The 23,245-nt window shown below is 40.3% G+C and overlaps 2 protein-coding genes across 4 annotated transcripts in view; one reads left to right on the forward strand and one right to left on the reverse strand.

The window, feature by feature from the left end:
* The window catches only part of NPTN (neuroplastin), a gene marked incomplete at its 5' end in the record, with an annotated part of 34,814 nt that extends 25,943 nt beyond the window's left edge, over nucleotides 1–8,871 (forward strand). Inside the window, 3 exons of the mRNA XM_087819514.1 lie at nucleotides 6,494–6,515; nucleotides 7,260–7,334; nucleotides 7,869–8,871. Of these exons, the coding sequence (XP_087675640.1) occupies nucleotides 6,494–6,515; nucleotides 7,260–7,320 (83 nt within the window). The remainder of the gene's footprint in view (nucleotides 1–6,493; nucleotides 6,516–7,259; nucleotides 7,335–7,868) is intronic.
* Nucleotides 8,872–8,904: 33 nt separating this feature from the next.
* The window catches only part of REC114 (REC114 meiotic recombination protein), a 130,786-nt gene continuing 116,445 nt past the window's right edge, over nucleotides 8,905–23,245 (reverse strand). For 2 of the 3 annotated variants that reach the window (XM_087824434.1, XM_016201609.2), the window contains 3 exons: nucleotides 16,101–16,301; nucleotides 11,639–11,725; nucleotides 8,905–9,137 (listed from right to left, as the gene is read on the reverse strand). In XM_087824434.1, the coding sequence (XP_087680560.1) occupies nucleotides 8,973–9,137; nucleotides 11,639–11,725; nucleotides 16,101–16,301 (453 nt within the window). In that variant the 3' untranslated portion in view covers nucleotides 8,905–8,972. Of the gene's footprint in view, nucleotides 9,138–11,638; nucleotides 11,726–16,088; nucleotides 16,302–23,245 lie in introns of all 3 variants that reach the window. The other variant, XM_087824427.1, reaches the window with a different exon arrangement.

A 23,245-nucleotide genomic window follows, 5' to 3' on the forward strand; every position in this document is an offset into this window, starting at 1 on the left:
AGACCTCAGCTGAAAGCAGGTGGGCCTTTGTAAATAACTGGGCCAGTTCCCTGCAACATAAGAGTGTTTCCAGGATTTTGACTTTCTTTCTCGTAGATCCATAGAACTGCTGTTCCATGAAGTGAAACTGCTTTCTTGAAGTTTTCATATATGTATTATGCTTTTCCTCTAGATTTTTCTCTTTCCTGTGCCAAACTAGGACTCCCAAGGCAGAGTTACCTGTATTTAGAACTGAGAGTAAAGGGAGTAGTTGACTGTATGGTTTCAGTGTTGGCTCTTTGGAAGCAGCTATGCCTTACTCCCAAAAAGGCCTTTTTTTATCCCCTCAGAATACTTTTGAGTTGCTAAGTATTACCTTTATCAGCCTTCCTATTGTAAATTTTGAGAAGCAAAAAATTGGTTAGGAAAAGGCAAGGATGGGCTTTAAAACCAGGTTTTTTTCATTTTAAGAGGAGGCTGGCTGCCACTCTCTTGGCAGAGTGGCACTGGCTTAGCACGCATCCCAGGCAGAAGTTCCCAGTCTTCTGGTGGGAAGCACTTCTTTTACCAGGCTGCTCTCCAGCATATGTGGAAGGCCTTCAGGTTGGTTTTAAGAAATGTGTAGTACTATTTTGATCGGACATATGCTCACACCTGCTCAGGGAAGCAGCTCTTTTTTGAAGAGCTCCCTGGTGGTTGAACTCAGATGGGGCTAGTTTGTTATAGCAGGCATCTGTGGCCAGCAAATCTTTTGCACAGCCTCTTACCTCTTTTAAGCTAAATTATTATAGACAGTGAATGAATCCTACCTAAAAGAGATGACTACATGGTAAGTGCAAAGTAAAACCTCCTTGTTCCAGTCTCTTGGAAGAATAATGCAAGCAGCTTTTCCTTCTTTGTTGTTGAATTGGGGTGAAAAATCTGGGATGCTGAAGTGACTACAATGTTTGCCTTCTCTACATTCCCTCCCTTACGGCCAGAGTGGTCCAGGCTTCATTGTCCATCTCCATTTTCCTGCCCTTGCTCCAGCATTTCCATCCCATAGTTTTCTCTTTTGTGTGTCTACTTTCTTCTCTCAACTCCTCGCTTCACCTGCCCCTCTTTTTTCTTCTTCTGTCCTGGAAGTAATCATTAAAAAAAAAAAGGTTGCCTGGCCAGGCGTGGCTCAGCGGTTGAGCGTCGACCTAGGATCCAGGTGATTGGGGTTCGATTCCCTGTCAGGGCACATGCCCAGGTTGCGGGCTCGATCACTGGCTCTCTCTCTCATCACTGATGTTTCTGTCTCTCTCCCTCTCCTTTCCTCTCTCTGAAATCAATAAAGATATATTAAAAAAAAAAAAAAAAAAATGTTTAGTCTCAGTGAGTTTTCCTGATGTTGTGGCTTTTCCTTTTTCAGCCAGTTTCCCCTCAACTCCTACATAATTCGTGTAAGAGCAGACTCAGTGCATATGCTTTCTTCCAGTATGCCCTCCCCCAACTCATATGTAGACATATGCATACACTCCTTTTTGGAATGAATGATTTCAAAACAATGTCTAATACAAATTTGGAGTTTTAGAGATGAGTTTTTATCTATCAGATAACCAACCATCAGTGGCTCTCTGTTGAGTTATTTATACTACAGTCAAACCTTGGTTCTCAAAAGACTCCCATCTGGAACAGTTTGGCTCTCGACCAAGTTTGAGTTGTCAGACAAAACTTTGGTTCTCAACCTGACAACCCTTTCATGCTGATATATCAGCATGACAAAAAGTGTCTCTCAGGCCACAAACAAGGGAGAGAATGTACTAGTATGAGTCAGTTTACCACTAAACCTCCTCTTGTTAACATCTCAGGAAATTGTGTTATGAATATTTTCTCTTTTTTTTTTGCTTTTGTTGCTGGCCAAAAGGATGATGAGCACAATTTTAAAACATAAAGAGGCCATCAAGAGCGCTGATGTTGCTAAGGATGTGAAAGTGCTCACAAAACAATGACCACAGGCAGTTGAAGAGGTTGGAAAATTGTTGATTTGAATAACAGTTTTACCTGTGATAGCTTTTCGGAGGCAATGATATATGAAAAAGCAAAGATGCTGCATGCTGACCTCCTGAAAGACACCTCTGGAACGAGTGCTGAAAATGATTCATTTAAGGCTAGTAGGGGGTAGTTTGATAAATTTAAGAAGTATTTGTTTATAGATTAAGCAGTACATTAGACATGTACTGTATATAAGAAAGGTTAAAACAGAATCATTTGGGTGTCTGGAATAGATTAATTTAATTTTCCCCATTATTTCTAATGGGGAAAAATGATTCAATTTTCAAAAAAATTGCTTCTTGAGCAGCCTTCCTGAGCAAATTAAGTTCCAGAACCGAGGTTCCACTGTATTATGAAAATGGATTTTTATAGGCCTGACGTGCTTTTTCTCTGTCAAATAGGTACTTCATTACCAAGATATCTATGATTTAATTCTGATTCACTGAACGTTTTTCATATTAAAAAAATTCATATAAAACTCATAGTATTTATGGGGGGGGCATTTGTGAGTTCTTGATAACTCAGCCCATTATTAAAAAAGCACTAAGTGAACATTACAAAAGTATAAACACAAATTTGAACTTGAGTTTAGTGTAAATGTTTTACTAAAAACGCAAATATTGCTTTAGATTTCTCACATAGAAAATGCTGAAGTTAACATTTAGCTGCTTCCAGAAAAAAAGGGTGGAGGGCGTGTGTTTTTGTTTATTGGAGTATACTCAGGATATCTTACAAGTGAAACACATCTAAATCCCTTTAGGCCCCTGTTACGATCTCTGAGGATTAGGGAACAGTAGGCTATCTTATAAGTAGATTTGCAAATCACCTTTTACCTTCAGTGTTTTCAGTAACATGGAGCCAAATAAGGCCTGTTTTTTTTTGTTTTTCACTTTACTCACCTCTTGACTATATTCTGTGAAAACGTGAAATGGTAATACTCTAAAAGACTAGGTCCAGCCAGCATTCTTCTAGCCTTCCATCCATCTTTATAGCAGGACATATGCTTGAAGCACATCTTCTGTGTGGGTTCCCTGCTGACTAAATCCAGAGAGTGTTATGTGTGCTTTCAGGTCCCCTTCCCAAACCCCTGAGGAGGTAGGGGTGGATCTGCTTAGTTGTGGGGGCCTTTCAGGTTACTGGACATTTCAGTGATCTCAAATGAAATTTAGGGAAAGTGCTAATATCAAACAGTTTTCTACTTTCACAGTGGGATAATTTTTATAAGCCAGTCAAAGGCCCTCTTCCTTTAAGTTACTGATAGAGAAGATATTTGGGGTAGGGGGTGTGTTTTTAGTGGCTCTGATATATCCAAACTCTAAAATCTATTAGTTGGGTAATACATTTGGTAGCATATGAAGCTTTACAATAGGCCAGGAATGTTGAAAAAGAAATGTGATTTTTAAATAATATATATATATATCTTTTTTTATTGATTTGAGAGAGAGAGAGGAAGGGAGAGGGAGAGCGAACGATCAGTCGGCTGCCTCCTGCATGCCCCTGACTGGGGATTGAGCCCGCAACCCAGGCATGTGCCCTGACCGGGAATCGAACCAGCAGCTTCTTGTTGCATGGAACAACTCTCAACCAACTGAGCCACACTGGCCAGGGCAAGAATTGTGACTTTTTAAGAAGACATGTAGAACACTCATTAGTCTCTTAATTAAGGGTCATTTGGATCAGTAACAAGTTACCTTATGGAGAAATACAATAGGACTGAACAAGGAAGGAAATTGGAAGGAACTAATCTCTCTTGGTTAATCAACTCTGCTCTAGTCAGGCAGAATTTAAGTGGTTTAAAAACCATAAAACTCCATCCTTAGTGAAATGAAGGCAGTGAAAAAGGAGCTTTGACCAGACAGTCCACTCTTGGTCATTTTGACTTTAAAGCCATCTTTTTGAGGTGATACTGTATCAGGCAATCTGTTCTTTACTAGGCAGGCAGAGTTACCTCCATATTGTGAGGCGAACCTGGGGGCAGTGGAGTGAGGGCTACAGTGCCTTCTTTTGGGAAGGCCAGATGCAGAGAAGTCGGTGTGTGCAGCAGCTCCACCGGGAACTTCACCCGCAAGGCAGACTCCGGACGCATCGTGTTCCATTCTCCCCTAGTCCTCTTCCTCTCATCTAGCCAGTGGCTGTAATACCCAGGTGGAGAGAACAGTCATTGTTTAAGCCGCTCTTTTAGCCTGAGGGTTTGGGGGTATGTTGATATTTGTCGGTTACTATGACTTCTTTTTTTTCCCCCCTCAATTGCATCAAACCCTTAAAACATGGTGGTAAGTGAGCGATATGCATGCTTTTGGAGTTTGTTTAATCTCCGCTTCAGTCTATACAGTGCACAGTTCATAATGTTAACACTTTTCTTCAAGTTTAATTCATTCACTTTCACAACTAATTTGGATTTCAGTTTGCTGTTTAATCCTCATTTACTTTGATTTTTGTACCTTTTTTCTGTAGTTCTGTTCTTTCCCTCTTTCCTGATTTCCCTGTGAGGGGTCAAGTTGTTTTTTGTCTGACCTGTATGGAAGAGTGGTGCTGCTGATAGTGATTTAGTCCAGGAACATAGGGGACACAAGGCTGTTTTGCTTCTTGTAAATGTGAAAATGGATTTGGGGAGAGAGATGACGGGGCTCATGAAATATAGACACGAGTGTGAACAACAGCTGCTCCCCCTCGCAGGCATGGCAGCTACACAGAGCCACTGTTGCTACAACCCCTACTGCAGCCCTTTGCACGTTATGGGCTGGATGTTCCTCAGGCACCAGGGCACCCCTGCAAAAGAAAAAAAAGCTGTGGTGTGATGGGCTGGAGTTGGTGCTGACAGTGTCATGCTTTGAAAAGAATTAGTTTGGCTATTGCGATTCCCCCTCCCCTGCTTTTTCTTTTAAAGTTGGGATAGATTGGTGATATTCTTGAATCAGCTATCTTGCTTGAAAATTTTGTATTTTGGGGCTCACAGCCAGAGCACTACAACTATTCTGAGTTTGCTCCAGTGTCTTTTAAGTCCCCGAGTGCTTAGTTCCCAGCATGTAGCTGAGCTGGCTTGGCGGGGATGCTGAGAGCATTAGGGTGCTGTGGTGAGGGAGGACTTAGGCCGGGCTTGTGTGTTAGTACTGCCGTGTCTGTATATCTGCACTGCGTACACAGCACACAGATGACTTGGTTGTCCTTAAGTCTTAGTTTGTTCTCTGTATATGTTTGATAGTACTGTTGTCAGTAGTAGAGTCCTGTGGACACTGGTGTGTCGCTAGCCTGTTGTTTTGGCTGATAAGTTGTTGGTTTGTGGTTAGTTTTTTGTTTTGTTTTTTAAAACTTTTTTTGCCCCAGTCACTGTGTGTGCTGGCAGTGGCTTGCCTCTCCGTTGCCTCAAAGGAACAGGTGGAGCAATGTCTCCCTCTGACAGACATTCCTCCTGATGTGTGCTCCTGCAGACGCCTGCACCGAGACTGTAATCTCCATAACTGCTTCATGTGCACCAAAGCCCCCTTGTGGAATCCTGCTGAGAGTTTTTCTAGAAGCCTTCAGTGAAATCAAACCGTTCTGAATTATTTAGCCTACCTGACTTTTGTAAAATAAGAAACTAAGAGCACTTGCTTGTTCCTTCCTCTTTGTGGGCCTTTAAAAAAATTTTTACATATGTATATCCCTGCTTAAATGGGATAAAGTTGCCCTTAGTTGAAACAGGAAAGAAAATTAGAAATCAGAATAAAAAAATACCTATTTAAGAAGGCTTCTAAACTCAGATAATGGAAGCTTTTTGATTAAAAAAGAAAAGATATCTGGCTCATCTGGGTTTGGGTTCTGGCTTTGGCCAGGGCACAAGAGCCTGTCCGTATCTGAAGTCTTTTCCAGAGTGATGTCACCACTATTCAGCTTTCCCTGCTGTGTCACAGAACATCCTCTTGTTGCATACACTTGTTGCTGGCATAGCCCAGCCTGGCTGATCCAGTATTAGGTTGAACTATTGTGGCTTCCTCTTTCTCAATCTTGTTCTGCAGACTAAAGATCAAAACAGCAAGAACAGTGTCTTTCGGGGAAGTGAGGATGTGTGGCTAAATGTACACATCCATCTGCATCGTAGGATTGAGCTAAAATTGTACATGCATTCACCATAAGAAAACAAACAGCAGGATTTTACAACTGAAATGTTGGTTTGTCTTCTCATTTATTTAAGAGTGAACCACTGGAACTTGGGGACAAGATGAGTACAATGACATTGCAGCCTATCTGTCCGCTATAGTTGCAGTTTTTCATGATAAGCATTCGAAGTGTTAACTAAAACCATTGAAACAACATACCTGCCATTAAAAACTCAAATCTAGAAATAATAACTCCATGAGTGTTTTGCACCTCCAGACGGAATGGCCTTGAATAAATGCTATGAATAGCTATGTTTGCCACTTGCCAATTGCTGCTCTATTAATCCGTATGTAGAGTCTCACAGTTTTCTCCTTTCTTCTTCTCTCAATGGATTATTAAAAACTGAACGCCTGTGTAGACGATGAACCAGCTGGGCCGATGTAAGTACTTTATTGGACATTGATTGGCTTTGGATTGAATTATTTTGCATTCATGTTTTAGTCAAATGGAGTAGCTAAGATTGTAGGGAAGACAGAGTGGAGATGAATGTTGCAGTGCAGGGTTTGCAGCCTGACTTGATTTCCAGGATAGGCTGTTTCAGTAGCAATATAAAGTGGTATGCCATGCAAAAGATTGTTTAAATTTTTGCCTATCCCATATGTTTAAATTGATACTTTGGGTAAATGACCAGTATATCTGGGACTTCAGGTTCCATAAATAAACTCTTCGGCTCCATTAACAAGTCTGTATCCAGGAGAGGGAACTACAAATTTGGATCAATCCAGGATTAGAATTTCCTGCAGTGGTGGACCAAACAGTACCCAAAGTCGTACGTGCCAGAGGGCACAGGGCTGCCTCTGTATAATTTTCATTTATCATTTGAGGAAAGAATGATGCTCAGTAGGGGGAAAAAAAATACTATTTAATCTTTATAGTAATTATAGTTTACAAATCAAAGGGAAAGTTACCTGTATATTGTTTGACTTGGGAGTCAAAAGGATGTATTAATTGAAGGTATGTAGGTACTTTATCCAGGGAATATTTTTATGTACTAATACTGTGCAGTAAACTTAACTACACCAGGGATGGAGTAGGTGAAAGAGTCCCTGTATTTCCATGTGTTACACTTTCAAAAGTTGCTATTGACTGAGTTTAACTCTTGTAATATAATTTTTCCTCCAAAGGAAAACGAACTCTACCAACAATCACAAAGATAAAAACTTGCGCCAGAGAAACACAAATTAAGTACTACTTACAGTGTAAGTATGGCCTTCTTTAGAAGTTTTAAAAATTATATTGAAATGAACGTGGCTCTGTTGACCTTGTTACAAATTCTTCAGTACTTGTTAGGCTGCAAGATCTTTTCGTTCATTTCAGAGCAGTTCATGCTGATGGAACCCAGTAGCAGCTGGAAAGGACCTTTTTTCAGCTGTCTTGTTTCACATATTTTTATAAACACCATTTCAGAATACGTATGATGTTTCAAAATAACACTATGTGCTACTGTTTACTTATATTTTTTAAAAGAGGTAAAGATTAAATTGTCACCTTGCTAGGTGGGATATTCCCAGAGTTCATTTAGTCCCCCTCTGCTTCTTTGGGCAAGGAAGGCAAGACTGGTAGCCAGGACAGCTGGCCCAGTGCCTTCCGGGTGGTCGGGCACATGGAGATCAGAATTTCACACCGCATCCCTGAGCATGCTGTTTGAAACAAAGCCTTGTTTTATGTGGCACTTGGTTAAGTGACAGTGCACACTCCCTTTTAATTTCCAAATACTTGTCTGTTTTTTACAGATCTTTAGGTTCCTGAAACTGGTGGCAACATGACCTGCTAAGTTTTCTGCTTGGACCTCTTTGGTTCCCTCCCCTTTAAGTGAGCAACACCACGACTGTCTAAAGCATGCCTTATTTAGCCTCTCCTGTATAATGGGTGACCTAGCAGGTACATTTCAAACAATGCTTCAGTGTAGAAGGTGTCAACTATTTTGGGCTTGATGTGCTGTGAATGTTGCTTCCTTTTTCTTTATTAAAATATTTAAATAGAAGTGAAAAGGTCCTCTGAGGATTGGATCATGCATGCGCCATTTTCTACTTACTGCAGCTGTTAATTTGGCAAAGCTCTAAAATGCACTGCTGCCATCTAGTGATACATTTTTGTAAAGTACAGCAAAACCTACAGATAAATACAGTATATAAATATATATATTTATATTTTTGGGTGTGGGGGAAATACAAAATAAAATAAATGCTTGTTTCAGTTTCAAGCTGCTGATATTCATTCCTTATCGTATGTTGTCAGATGAGGAAATTGTGCAGTTCTGGTACAAAAGATGAGTAATATAAACAAATCTATAATTTTAAGGGCTTAACCTATGATTCTAATAAGAAGCTGGAATAGTCCACTGAATGGCTATAACGAATTGCAGTATATATGTATGATTGCTTTTTAAGTGATTATTTTTTCGTTTGTTAAATCATGTAAATTCTTAAATCCTTTTGCACTGATGTGTTGAACGTTATTGTACATTCAATTAAGGCAAACTTTTATAATTTACCTTTAGTTTTCAATGGCCTTGAAATGTTCTAGCATGGTATTCTATACAACTAGTTATACTTTGCGGTTGACACTGTATTTTTTCACATTGATTTAATGGTTGAGTGTAGATTTTCTCACCCGTCAGGGTTGTTGGTATGTAACTGTAGATGCATGTACTCATGTTTTGTGTAATCGTTGATGTGCAATGATGTATAGAAAAGTGTACTCACCAGTTTTTAAAAATAAAACATTGATAAAAGATGTTAGGAATAATATTCTTTATTCTAGTATCTTCTCTAAACTTAAAGAGGAAGCATTTTTCAATGCTTTCAAGTTCCTTAGTTCTGTATGTACAGAGTGTGTTAATTTCTCAACCCCATCAGTTTTCTTAGTTCCTTTTCCACTTCTTCCACAAATGCTGGGAAATTCTGATCCATGAGGCAGAAGCGGAGAAAGGGGCCTAACTCTTCCGCATTCCATGCAGATTGTTCATAGACAAGGGGCAGCTCCTCTGATGCCAGGAGAGACTGTGGGGATTCCAGAGAGTAGTTTATTAGAGATTACAGGCAAAAGCAACAGTCTCAATTACACAGAAAAACTGCCTTAAGGAAAGATTAGGGAAACACATACCAAAAATTAGTGTTAATGTTTCTAAATGTACATATAAGTGAGATAAACTTGTATCCTTAGGTGTTTGAAGTACGTTAATAAGATGATTTGAAAAGTTAAGAGCCTGCTTTAATAAAGAATACTGTGCTGATAACCTTATGTGGACTGATAAGAAACCTATCAGTGAATGAATGCCATCCACTAGCTAGTTCGTCAGCTGAGGGAATGGGTGTGAGCAGTTCATGTGTAATAAAGAGCAGCCACAAAGTGACCATCCAAAGGACCCATGTCTTTTTCTGGTCTTGTCCATAAGGTTGACAAATATAGAAAGACATATATACCATGAGCGCAATCATGACACAGAACATTTCCATCCCCCCCCCCCCGAAAACTCCTTCGTGCTACCTACCTTTCTTTGTCAGACCATTAACCACCCCCCAACAACTGCTGATCTATATTCTCCACACCTTAGTCTGATAAATGAAGTAGTATAATGTTGAGCATTTTTTTTACATGCCTGTTTTCCATTTGTGTGCCATCTTTGGTAACTTGTGTTTTAAAACCAGTTGAATAAGTTACCAATATTTAAATTAGGGCAGTTCAATTTAAACTTGCTTAAGTTGAAACGTGCTTAGCAGTTTAGAAGAAATGGCAGCACTGACCTGATGGCAATGGGCACCAGCTCTGTGGTCCACCTACGTCTCATTTACTCCTCACACGAATTCTGTTAAGTAGGTGGTTTTTATACCTTTCCTATTGATGGGAAGGTTTGGTGTGTATGCATCAACTGACACTTCTCATAGTATAGAAACTATAATAGAAATTTACTTTTCTAAATTGAAGCCAGCTTTTCAGACTCTCCCTAATGGTGGGAAGAAAAACAATGAAAGTAACATGGAGCCCTGCTCTCCTGTAAGAGCCACTGTTAGCGTTAGAGTTCACCTTCTTCCAAGCCTATTGTGTGTGTGCATTTACTACAGAAATCAAGTCATACATGATGCTTTTGTTTTAAAAAATTGAATGTACTATGATTATCTTTCCAAGTCAATCGATAGGGATATATACACACACACACACCCGTCACTTCTATTGACTGCATTTTTGTCGCATCCATGGTTATTTCACACTTTAACCACTCGGTATCCTATCAGTGAACATTTATGTTGTTTCCAATTTTGTCGCTATAAGCAACACTGTGAACAGCACCCTTACATGTATGTTGGTGTAGCAGAAATAGAATTATAGGTCATAGATATGACATCGAATTTGATCTATATTGCTAGATTGCTTTCCAAAAAGTTATACCAACTTACATTCTTAGACTTGTCTAGAAGGTTAGAGCAAACAAGTAGCATATCTGAACTCCCACTGTGGTGCTTTTTCTAGTTTGTACATGGTTCTTCTCTACTATGTAAATAAACTGGGATAAGGTTACTTCTTTTATGGCAGCTGACATTTCCTGAAAAAGGACATCACACCCTGCCTTGTTCCATGTTTTTTTGTGCCTCTACCATCCTTAGCCACTTTGATTCAATTAACCTTTAACCCCAATGCAAATATGAGGCTACAAACTGGGCACTATGAAGTCTGCCCTACTGCCGGACAAAGAGGCTTTTGCATTTTCCTGTCATAGTTGCTGAGGAAGTTTTTTATTCTGTGGTTGCCATTTATTTTGAATTAGGGGTAAGCAGGTGAAAAAAAAAACCCATATTTTCTTCATATTTTCTTTTTTATACCACTTTCAGAACAGATTGGTACATTAAAAAGAAAATTCATCCTTGAATATTGACAAGGATGAATTTGACATCCTTGAATATTCCACGTAGAATTCTGTGGAAAGTGTAAGCTGTTGGCCTGAGAGCCTGCTGGGGAGCGCAGCTGGACCGCAGTGAGCAGACAGTCGTCAGGAGCTCCCAGCAGAGCACACACCAGGTACTGAGACCCAAGGAACAGGTTTAGGACTGTGGTAATGCGAACTGCAAAGGGAAAGGGAAGTGTGTGGGAACAGTTGAATCCTCCTGCGTTTCCACACATCCTAGCTGAGATCCTAGCACTGAAAATTTGCCCGTACAGAAACCATCAATGATCTTAACTCCAAATTCATATTGATATTTGTCTTAGAACAGTTCCCGAAGTTCTTCCCTTATTCTTCTTTTGGGAAAGTGGTAATTCTTTATCACACATTTCAAGGCTAACACTATACACTACTCTTCTGTTTCCTTAGGAGAACAGCTCTTCAGTATGTGTCATCATGCTACTCTCACAACTAGGTAGTTCGATGAAAATGGCCTGGCTCTGTCTGTAGCCTCTTCTATAGTACATTTCAGGTTACTATTCTAGAACAAGAGCGTGAACAGAGGGATACAAATTCTCAGAATCACTTTTTCGTGACAAGAAAACTGAACATGGAAATAAATACCTGAGCTAACCGGGCCACTGAGGCCCTTCCTCCTGGAGCACTTGTGATGGCCGGTGCACACTGTTGCTGCTCCACCTTCTGGTGCGACTGTAATGAGACAACTGCCAGTTAGCTGAACATAATCTTAAACACCACAGGCCATTGAAGAAGTGGAAACACATGCATTCATGTTCAGAGAAAAAGTATCAGGAAAAGTCACTGTTGGTGTAGTCTGTCCTGATTCCAGCTGGGCTGTTACTTGATTTACCACAGTAGAACTATGCACAGAGTTTAAATTGGAGCTCCTGCCCTGTGCCCAGGGTTCCTCTGTCTCACAGGCTCTTATTGCTGCCTTCTGTCTGACACCACTGTGTTCTGTCTACAGAAGCCTGCTCTGGGACCCAGGGCCACAGGCTGGTACTGGAGGGCAGTAGATGTTGCCCAGCTTCAGATTATTGTGACGTATCACCTAAGAATTATTACTCAAGTAGAAAAGCAAAGCAGGAAAAGAAACACTATGACTCCAAGATAACAATATGTGTGTGTTTTTTTAAAATAAAACTGGGTTTAAAAAAAAAAATCATTTTAGACATTCTGAGGGAATGGGTTCTTAGACACCTGGTGATAAAGGGAAGGGAGCCACAAAGAACAAAGTAGAGGTCCAGCCCTCAGGAACACAGCCCAGTGGGAACCTTACCCTGAAACTGATTAGAACACAGCCCAGGAATTGCTGGGCCGGAGGCAAAGGAGGCAAACATAGGACTTCAGGCTCAAAGTGGAGGGAGTGAACTGGAGGGGGTGCCAGGCCTGAAGCGCAGGAATGCTCCTGAACGTGCCATTTGTAAGGAGGCTGTGATGTGCGGGGTTCTCAGCACACCGGGGACATGTTCCAGGCAAATACAATGAACAAGGTAGAGAAGGAGGCTGGAGGCATAAAGGCTGTGAGGGCTGCTTCCACCTAACAGCACTGGATGTGTGAGAGCCTCACCACTCCAACCTCCCAGCCCTGAGGTCGGTAGGTCTGGCTCTGGATCCTGTGGCTGCTGCAGTGCTCACCTCCAGACAGGTGCTCCCACCTCAGGTGTGAGCTGGTGGTGTCATAGGGAGAAACCAAGGACCTCTCTGGAAGGTACTGCTGCCTGTCACCAGCATGTCCTGGCTACCAGAAGGCAGAGGTGCCAGATTGTGTTTCCTGTCCTATATGGGAGCTGACTGTTGCTAGTCATTAGGTGTTAGCAGAAAAGTAGATCTGGAAGCATCAAAAACTGGGGGAATGGAGAGGAAGGAAAGAACAAATAGAAAACTAGTCAAGATCACAAAAATCAAAATGAAAAGGGAAGAGACTCAATGAAGCAGGCGTCCATCCTTAGGCAAGCCCTGTTTCTCTCTTCATTTTCCTCATCTGTAAAAACAAAAGTCAGGCTCTATTGCCTAGTGTTTCTTAGCTCTGATATTTGATATTTTCCTAGCATACATGACAATTCAGCTCACATCATGTTCTTCAAACAACTGGGAAAGCCATCAACCAAAAGCCATATGCCACAAACACTGAATAGTCAAATGCGACTGAAGTAACAGGCTAGTGGGGTGGCTCCAGGGTTAGACAGATGGTCCATCCAAACGCAGAAATGGAAGGTTCTGTGCACAGTAGATGGATTCAGAGAAAGGGAGCAGGATACCAGCCTGCACAGCAGCAGCTAGGCCTGCTTTGTCACTGTGATGACTGGGATCTAGGCAGTGCTTCACAAGGTCTGCACTGTGGTGAACCGACCCATGGCTACCCATGGCTTTCTCTTGTTTTCTCTGCAGCTGACACTCTGTCTTATCACGACCCTGTTGACTCAGTACTGACCCTTGCTAACTGATCAGGATGCTAATGTGTTCATTTACAGAGGAAGGCAGATCTGAAAGGGGACAGTACTGGCAATAATAGTGATAATAGGTGTTATTTAGATTCTGGCCAGGCATTACACTAGGTGCTTTTTATAGATACAGCATTTCAAATCTGTACAGATTTTACAGATGAAGTTCAGTGACTTGCATGAGGTCGGATCATGCAGCCACTAATCGGGCCATGATTCAAACCTAGATTCATTTTGGTTTCAAAACCTACAGTCTTTGCACAACTTCGTACTCTGTCATCTGTTCAGAACACCAAACTACAGCTCAGAGGTCCCTGAACAGAACTGAGAAAAGACATGAAATGGTTCCAGCCACCTTAGGGGATGTTTCTACCTAGATATTTGGACCAGCCTTTAAAAATCCAAGCCCTGGAGCCGCCTCCTGCTGCTGGAGCTCACAGCCCAGCCTGCATCTGTTACTGCACGTTACAGTTACGCTTTATATTTAGATAATTGTGTAGCCTGATTTGTCTTCATTACTTTTATAAGGCATTCCAGACTTAGTTCCCAAGTGCTGGGGCCCTGTTTGGTTCCAGTTTTGTACCCTATGTACTGGTTACTATAATCTGAAGCTAAGACTGATCAATGAAACACAGCAAAAGGAAACCTATTTAAAGGGCAAGGGATCATACGCAATAAAGTACCTTATAACAAACTACTCCATCCCACTTGTAGCGAGGGGATTCTTAAAAAAACAGCAGGAGCTGATGAGGCATAATGTTTGAAACTAGGTCCAGGGTTGGTGAGAAAAGCAGTTTTAGCATTGACGACGTCATAAAAAAGATCACGCAGAAACAAATGAAGAGAAAGAATTCTACACCACCAAAAATCTGACTTAGCAAACTACACAAGCATGTGCTTAAAAAAAAGACTATGTAGATGGGAAAGGCAGAAATTTTATTTTTTTAAAAATATATTTTTATTGATTTCAGAGGGAGGAAAGGAGGGGGAGAGGGAGAGAGAGAAACATCAATGATGAGAGAGTCATTGATCGGCTGCCTAGCCCGCAACCCTGACATGTGCCCTGACCGGGAAACGAACCCTGATCGCCTGGATCCTAGGTCAGTGCTCAACTCCTGAGCCACACCCGGCCGGGTGGCAGAAATATTTTAAAATAGCCTTTTCAGATAATTGTGGACATTCTTTAGTATGACACCCAAACTCAACAATGATAGTTTCGTTTTAAACTTTTTTTTTTTTTTATATCTTTATTGATTTCAGAGAGAGGAGAGGAGAGGGAGAGAGAGATAGAAACATCAATGATGAGAGAGTCATTGATCGAGCCCACAACCCGGGCATGTGCCCTGACCGGTAATCGAACCCTGATCGCCTGGATCCTAGGTTGACACTTAACCACTGAGCCACGCCCGGCCGGGAAACAATGATAGTTTCTTAAAGGCTGCAACACAGTCTGAAAACACTGCAATGAACTCTGATATACTAAAACCCACTGGCCTGTCCTGCACTTTGAATAGATCTTTTTCCCATGCATGATTTTTTTAGCACCATATACATTTGATAATTTGGAAAATACTGGTTCCCTGAACTATACAGATCTTCCAAATGTTGAAACATTTTGTCATGCAATTATAAAAAGAAATCCCAGTCATAGCAGGTTTTCTCAGTAGTTAGAGCGTCGGCCTGTGGACTGAGGGGTCTCAGGTTCAATTCAGGTCAAGGGCATGTACCTGGGTTGCAGGCTCGATTCCTGGCCCCAGTTGGGGCACGTGTGAGAGGCAACCAATCGATGTGTCTCTCACATTGATGTTCTCTCTCTCTCTCTCCCCCTCCTCCACTCTCTCTGAAAAGCAATAGAGAAAATATCCTCAGGTAAAGATTAAAAATAATAATAAAGAGAAATCCCATTAATAGCAGCAGCAAAAAAGTCTGGGTTAGGAGCTGTGAACCTCAAATGGCTAATACAAGTTATCCAAGACTCGAATTTTCACCTGAAAAGCTTATTTTATCATTGTTGATAAATCCTATCAATTTTCCTGAAATGATAGACTCAATGTATTCATTTTTGAGAAAATCTCCACCAAATATCCAGCAATGATGAACACCTGAAGAAAGGCTAGTTTACCCCAGCACAATCACACAAGTGCTGTCCCTTAAAACAGTGTTGTGCTTCAGAATGCACCCGTCTATATGTGTTCTTACTGCCTGTGATGGGAGAGAATGTAGATTTGTGCTAAGGTGACAACAGTTTTGCTAACAATACTTTTGTCCCATTAATGCAAATATTGACAAAGTGAAAAGGCAAATAATGTCTTAATATTATTACAAAAATAATTTGGACTTTGTGGATCCCCAAAAAGGCCCAAGGGAGGGGTCCATGGACCACACTTTGATTACCAATGTTTCAGAGCGACATCCAGAATTCAGCTGGGACCCTCTCTCAGTCTAACTGCTAGGATTATAGGGAACTACAATGAAAATCAACCTTCAATTTAAGTCATTCAACATTAGATATTTTTTAACCTATATACCTGATGGACCTGACAAATTCCACTGTCATTCTGGCCCCCAGACAGCATGACCTGGTCAGGTTTCTTGTACAGCCAACGCACTGGCCTACTTACTCCGTGCTGCAGCGGGCTGCTCGGCACACAGTCCTTCCCTCGGCTCCCACCTGCCCTCAGTGGGCCAGGATCCCAGCTGTTCCCATCGGGCGCCTGGACAGTTACATACTGGGCCAGGCTCTGCACACAGCTGCTGCAGTGCTCCAGCGCCTGCTGCTTGGACTCTCCACTAAACTGTACCCGGAACATGCGACTCTTGTTCTGTTTGACAAATCGAAAGTTACTGTAAATGACCCTTGCTTGGAAGAAGTACAGGTAAGGGAGCATTCACCCTAGATTGTCGATGTGGGTATAGAAAAGCATTTAATCAGTTTTCTTCCCACTTTTGGGAGCTGTTCCTCTTAACTAAAATTTATTTCCTTCAGGGACCAGTATTGGTGAAAATGGAAAAGCCCATATCATACAGATCAGGAAGGTGACCATACTGACTGCAGTAAAAGATCAATGTCTTGTCTTACTTTGGAATAAAGATTACATAGCTTTTAATTCCTGAAGTAAAAAAATCAGTGAAGAATCAGAAAGAACATACACACCCCGATGTTCATAGCAGCAGTTTATGATAGCTAAGATCTGGAAAGAGCCCAAGCGCCCATCAGTAGATGAGTGGATAAAAAAGCTGTGGGACATTTACACCATGGGATACTACGCAGCTGTAAAGAAGGATCTCGTACCCTTTGGGACAGTATGGATGGACCTGGAGAATATTATGCTAAGTGAAATAAGCCAGGCAGAGAAAGACAAACATCACATGATCTCACTTATACGTGGAATCTAAAGAACTTAATAAACTGATGAACAGAATAGATTCAATGACATGGAAGCATAGATCAGACTGACGAATGTCAGAGGGATGGAGGAGGGTGGGTGGGTGGAAGGGAAGAGATTAACCAAAGAATTTATACGCACATATGCACAACCCAAGGACACGGACAATGGGGGGGAGAGGGACTGGGGAGGAGGGTGGGACGGGGTGGAATGGGTCACTGGGGAGAAAAAGGGACATTTGTAATATTTTAAACAAAACACAACAAATCAGTGAAGATAATACAGCATATTTCTGTCTCAACAAAAAGTTTTTATACTGAGCATATAAAAGAGCAAACCAGGTATATGCCACATTAAACAAGTCAGTGAATCTGAAAAAGACTAGGGAATGGGACAGGCTGATGCTAAAAGCTAATGTATGTCATGTTCGTGGTCTGTAGTGTCCTTTATCTTTAAAGAGGCCAGACTACCACACAAACCACACATGTTGCCTTTAATTTGCTGTATGAGTTACATTCATTGGCAAATCAGCAAATTTGGAAAAGATGCAATTAAAAATTTTTGAATCTTTCAACAGATTTATTTTGATTGTGAGTTTAAAAACTAAATTATAACAATCACAATAAACCCATTATTTTAAGAGAAGTAGTTTCCTCTTCTCTCGACTAATACTCTGCCTAGTTTAGAGAAGTCAACTTACACAAAAGCCATCCCAGTGGGATCGCAAGTGCTGTGAACTTTTCCTCAGCTTCCTCCGGGAAGAAACTCAGGTGCTAACTTAGCAGTGACAGCACTCTGCATTCATTAAATCCCTAAGTCACACTGCTAACTGGAACATGCATCTACCCATAATCAGCCAAATTCTGCAAGTTCCTGTAAGCAAAACCCCGATTCTCCTCTTCACAATTCCACTATTGAAAGGTTTAGATGAAGCCATCAAGCAAAGGCCTGTATTTAGGTTACAGAAACTCTTGGCATAGGTGAGCCGTGGTCAGGTGTCACATTTAGAACAGACACTGCTACCCCTTTACGACTATTGTTGGGTTCTCTTCATTTTTTAATTCATTTAATTTTTCCCCCTAAGTATAAAAGTAATCCACTACAATTACCCCCGCCAACAATGAAAAAAATATGAAAAGGAAACATTCTAATATATTCTAAGTGACCCCTGTCATATCACTTTCATTCATTGCAGGGCCTTCTAGTGAGTGCTTCCGTTTGCTTGGAGGGGAAGAGGTGCGGCTAAGGAAGCATTTACCCTAAATTATATTAGGGTATAATATATTAGAACACACACACACATACATAAGTTTATAAACTGTATATTATAATACATATAGGTTGTATATTAACATATTTTACACTACTCTTCTGTAACCTAATTATTTCACAATAAGTATAAAAATAGAAGTATTTCATTACTTTTAATGGCTAACGAGTATTGCTTTAACTGACCCCCTACTGACAAACATTTTATTTCCTGCCTTTTTTCCTATCATAACCGCAGCTTTGATAAGCACTCTTACACGCACACCTTCGTACATACATGCCCAATGAAAGGATCTGTGTATTTGGGTGCCTTGTGCCAAACTGCCTGGGGCAAGACAGTACCGGTTACCCCCGAGAGGCTTTGTGCCCACCTTCCTGCGCTCTCCAACACCAGAGATTAGTATTCTTTTTAATTTTTTTAACCTATTAGGTTAACATAGATCTTTATCTTGGAAATCATTCCTTTGATTACAACGAGGGTGAATATTCTTCTTACACTATGGCCATTTGTACTACTACTTTCGTCAGTGCTCTCACTTCTTTGGTCACTTTTCTCTTGGATGAATAATCCCCAAATTACCAAGAATCCCTGGAAGCTAACTTCCCCGACCAAGGGAAGAGGGCTGATAAGACAACTACACATTCCATTTTGGGTAACACTACACATCATCTTTTGTGAAATTGAGATGATTTCTTGTTTATAATTAATTAGCTGTTTCCAACTCACCCTGGTTTAGACTCTATATGAAGTACCTTTATATTAGCCATTTCTATTATGATTCTGTAATTACATAACCTTTTGAGAAGCAATAACATTAAGCATTACACCTCATACCTAGATGAAAAACTATGTAAGAAACAGACAATCAGTAAGTGTATAAACAGGGCAAAAATCTCAGACCCACTGTGTTAGTCTAGTGGTATCTACATGTGAGTGTTCCTGAGAATGGGTTCGCATAGTCAGGGCTTCCCTGGGATGTAGTTCCCGGAAATGACAGGAGGCTGTATGTGTGACGCCCGACGAAAGCCTCGCTCCATGTTTCTTTCTGTAAAATTCTCAGGTAGAATGAGTTTATCATCTGCAGCCATAACTACCGCTTCAATGCATGGGGACCCAAGGCACACCTCGGGAAAAATCTGAAAATGAGTTACATCCCCACCCACATCCTCACCTGCCACTGGGTTAACAAAAAGGCTTCCTGGGTTGAAAATCTTGATGAGATTTATTTTTATGCCGTAATGAAAAGTCAAAATTCACTTGCTGTGAAATGGGAAGTTTTCATGTGTATACTAACAGCCATGAACTGCCCCAAATGTAGTCTCAGTTTCTATCCCCCAAGGAGACTAGCTCCTATAAAATTACTATATTAAGTGGCACTTTACATGTTAAATTGTTCCCACCCTACTTTAAAACACTTAATTTCAAGTTATTACAGCTAATAGGAATCCTCTTTTACACAGACTCCTTGAGGAAATGGAAGTTAAGGATAAGTGCTTGTCTCTTCACACTGTCTTCATGTTCTCACAAGAAAGGCTTCCCCTAAACCCTGACTCTGCACGGAGACTGTGAAGCCCCAGGCTCCACAGCTGACATTACAGGGTCACGTGGAAGACGCAGGGCCTTGTTAGCACCACGTAGTAGGGGGCCACAGAGACCACAAACCCGCTGGCTTTTCCTGCTGGTTTTAGATCACTCACATCTGTAAGAAGTTTCCCATCACCACTAGGACCCCAACTGGAGCAGTTTTCCTCACCTTGAGTATTGAATTCCTCTAATTGAGAGGGGAGGGGATAGAAAAAGGACTTAACCAGAGAAAGGACCTCAGCATTTTCTTTGATCCTGTGCTTTGAAACCAAAGCCTAGGCCAGACAAAATCATTAAAAAATTCTTCAGTGAGTTACTGGGATGAGAAGTAAAGAGGAAAATGGTTTGGGTTTACTTCTTTGAAATAAAGTCCCTTCAGAAAGGTAATTATGGCCCTGGATGGTGTGGTTCAGTGGTTAGAGCGTCAGCCTGTGCACCGAAAGTCATCAGTTCCATTCCTTGTCAAGGGCATGTACCTGGGTTACAGGTTCTCCCCATCAATGTGTCTCTGTCACACTGATGTTTTCTGTTGTTTTCCTCTCCCCCCCCCTCCACTCCCTCTAAAAATCAACGGAAAAAAAGAAAGGGAATTATGTGTCAACTGTTAACCAATTCGCTAGGACCTTTTTTTTAAACATCTTTATTGTTGCAAGTATTACAGATATCCCCCTTTTTCCCCCATTGATCCCTCCACTCCACCCCTGCCCCCTCCCCAGGCCTTCACCACACTATCATCTGTGCCCATGGGTTATGTATATAAATTCTTTGGTTAATCTCTTCCCATCCACCCACCCTGCCTTCCCTCTGAGACCATTTTGATCAGAATTCCTGGACAAAAGGAAGTACAAGTAGGCAGAATTTATACAGTCTACTTATTTCAGCCAGAGAGAAAAGAAATATAATCTTTATTACCACAGGATTTGTGTTATATTAAATTGCTGTTAAAGGAATGAAAAATTTATTTTGAAATACTTCTTCCATTTGTTAATTTAAATAATGGTGTTTGTTACATAATACCTGGTTAACTAAAGTTAGCCAAGGTAAGAAACACCAAACATATGTTTTGCCAGCTAAGGCAAAAAGAAGAATCTGTTGGTCCAATATTAATATGTAAAGTCAATAAATCAAAGAAAAAACCCCCATATCTTGATAGGTGTCAAAAAGTTTTTGATAAAATTTAATATACAATCCTGATGAAAGTATCAGTGAATAAACTATAACTGAAAGACTCTGTCTCCCTTACATGGTAAAGAATATCCAAATGCGTCTGCCCATTCGGGTCAGCAAGACGTCAAGGACAGCACCATAACCATGTAACTCCAGTGTTGGTGATAAAAATAATAAGTACAAACTACTGGAAAGAAAATTATCACTGCAGATTATAAAACTATTTCCCTAGAAATTAATAAATTAATACAAGTTACCAGTTAAAAAAAGTTTAGTAAGGAAGCTAAATTTAAATCAATTACAGAAAGAATCCAATCAGCTAGAAATGTCTTTGAGATAAAGAGTACCACTCATAATTACAACAGGCAAAAGGTTCCAAACCTTAAATATCTTAAAACCTATAATTATATGATATATACATAAGTATTATAAATAAAATTACTTAGCTACACAAATTATATAAATACATATTTCTATATAACATGTAAAATCTCTATGGATAGTATCTAAATACTCTGAAGAGGAAAATTAGGCAAAAGCATTAGGTGACTCACAGAAGAGAGATGGATGGCTAACAAACACAAAATGTTTATTCTCATTAGTTACCAAATAAATGCAAATTAAAGGAAGATGCTCATTCTGGTCCATCGAATTGGAGGTGAGTTTTTAAATGTAAACTGTATCTGCCCATTGGAAAGGATCTGGATAAACAAGCATTCTTACACATTGCTAGGCTGTAGCAACAGACTATCTGGAGGGAAAGTTTACTAAATAAATGTTCAAATTTCTAGGATTTCTATTCCAAGAACACTGTAAATAAATTCTTCTGAAAATCAAAATATAACAGTGGAAAGTTGGGAATTATTTAATTGAAACATGGTACGTCCAAACAATAAAATGCTACATAGCCATGAAGAATAGTGTTTTCAAAGACTAAGAAATGACTTGGCATAATGTCTCTGATGTAATGTTACATGACAAGAGAACAGGACACAAAGCACTCTATATGCTATAATTCCAAATTTATAAATGATGTACATGGCAGACACTTCGCTGTCATGAGCATAGGCTAGAAAAGCCAAACACTCATTTTGCTAACCTTGGCATGTGGGATGGCTACACTGCACTGCTCTTTCTGGTCCATGAGACAGAAGTAGACATCTTCTAGGGGTTGTGGGAGGTAGAGAGCAATATAGGAAACTTTATGCTTTCCCTATAAAATGAACAGATGAAGCTGGTCTTTCTTGAATGGAAATAAAATAGAGCTGCAGCAGCCATTTTGCAAATGTAAGGGAGAGGCCAAGGGAATTGCAAAGATGTGGACCTGGGCCAGTGCGAGCTAGCACTACCTGTTTCTGGATTTCTTATTTAGTGAAAAAAATAAACCCTTATTTTGGGGGCCACTATACCTGGATTTTCTGTCACATGCATCTGAATGCTGATATAATATATATATACCTAGTAAAAGCTTCAAAATGTGAATAATGATTTTAATTAAATTTATTTGGGTAATACTGGTTAGTGATAACATTATATAAGTTTCATGTGTACACTTTTATAATACAACATTGGTATACTCTATCATGTGCTCACCACCTGAAGTCTTATCGCCTCCTGTCACTATATATTCGACCCCCTTTACCCTCCTCAACCTCTCCCAATTTCCCCTTCCCTTCTGATAACCAGCTTTCTTTTGTCTTTAGTCTAATGATTATTTTTGAGTGGTTAAATTATGGCTGATTTTTATTTTGCTCTTTATAATTAGCTACAAATTTAAATAATATATATTAAGGAAAAAATTAAAAATCAAATATCAGGCATATGGCATGGTATAATTTTTTAAAAAACATATACATTCATTCAGCATGACACAGTCCTGGGCTGGGAGTCGGAAGAACAACGGGTAGCCCAGTTCTCTGATAGTTGGTTATAACTGCTGGCCAAAGTTTAATTCACTTTCCTCATGTGTAAAAGGAGACCAGAGGTTCATGAATTCTTTGAGTATGTGCTCCAGACCGCTTTGGCAATCTGGTGAAGTCAGTGGGCCAACTTCTTCGAACAATGTTTTTAATCACACAGGAAGCCAATTATACTGAAATGGTGTATTACAATATTAATATACCAATTTGTGAAGTAACAATACGCATGCTTCCTTATCAACACGCTCAATAAAAAGATCTTAGCAGTAGGATGAACAACCACCATAATTCTGAGGTAGTGATATGCATAAATGACATGACAGATATCTGAAATAACTATAATGGGATATGCAAATATCTGTGATTTCTATTGGTGCAAACGTCTAATACGACTGTGGGCTGACGCCTACATTCATAATTGAAGGAAAAGATAAATTTCA

Source organism: Miniopterus natalensis, chromosome 1 (genome assembly GCF_054644295.1).
Source record: "Miniopterus natalensis isolate mMinNat1 chromosome 1, mMinNat1.hap1, whole genome shotgun sequence".
NCBI classification, from domain to species: Eukaryota; Metazoa; Chordata; class Mammalia; order Chiroptera; family Miniopteridae; genus Miniopterus; species Miniopterus natalensis.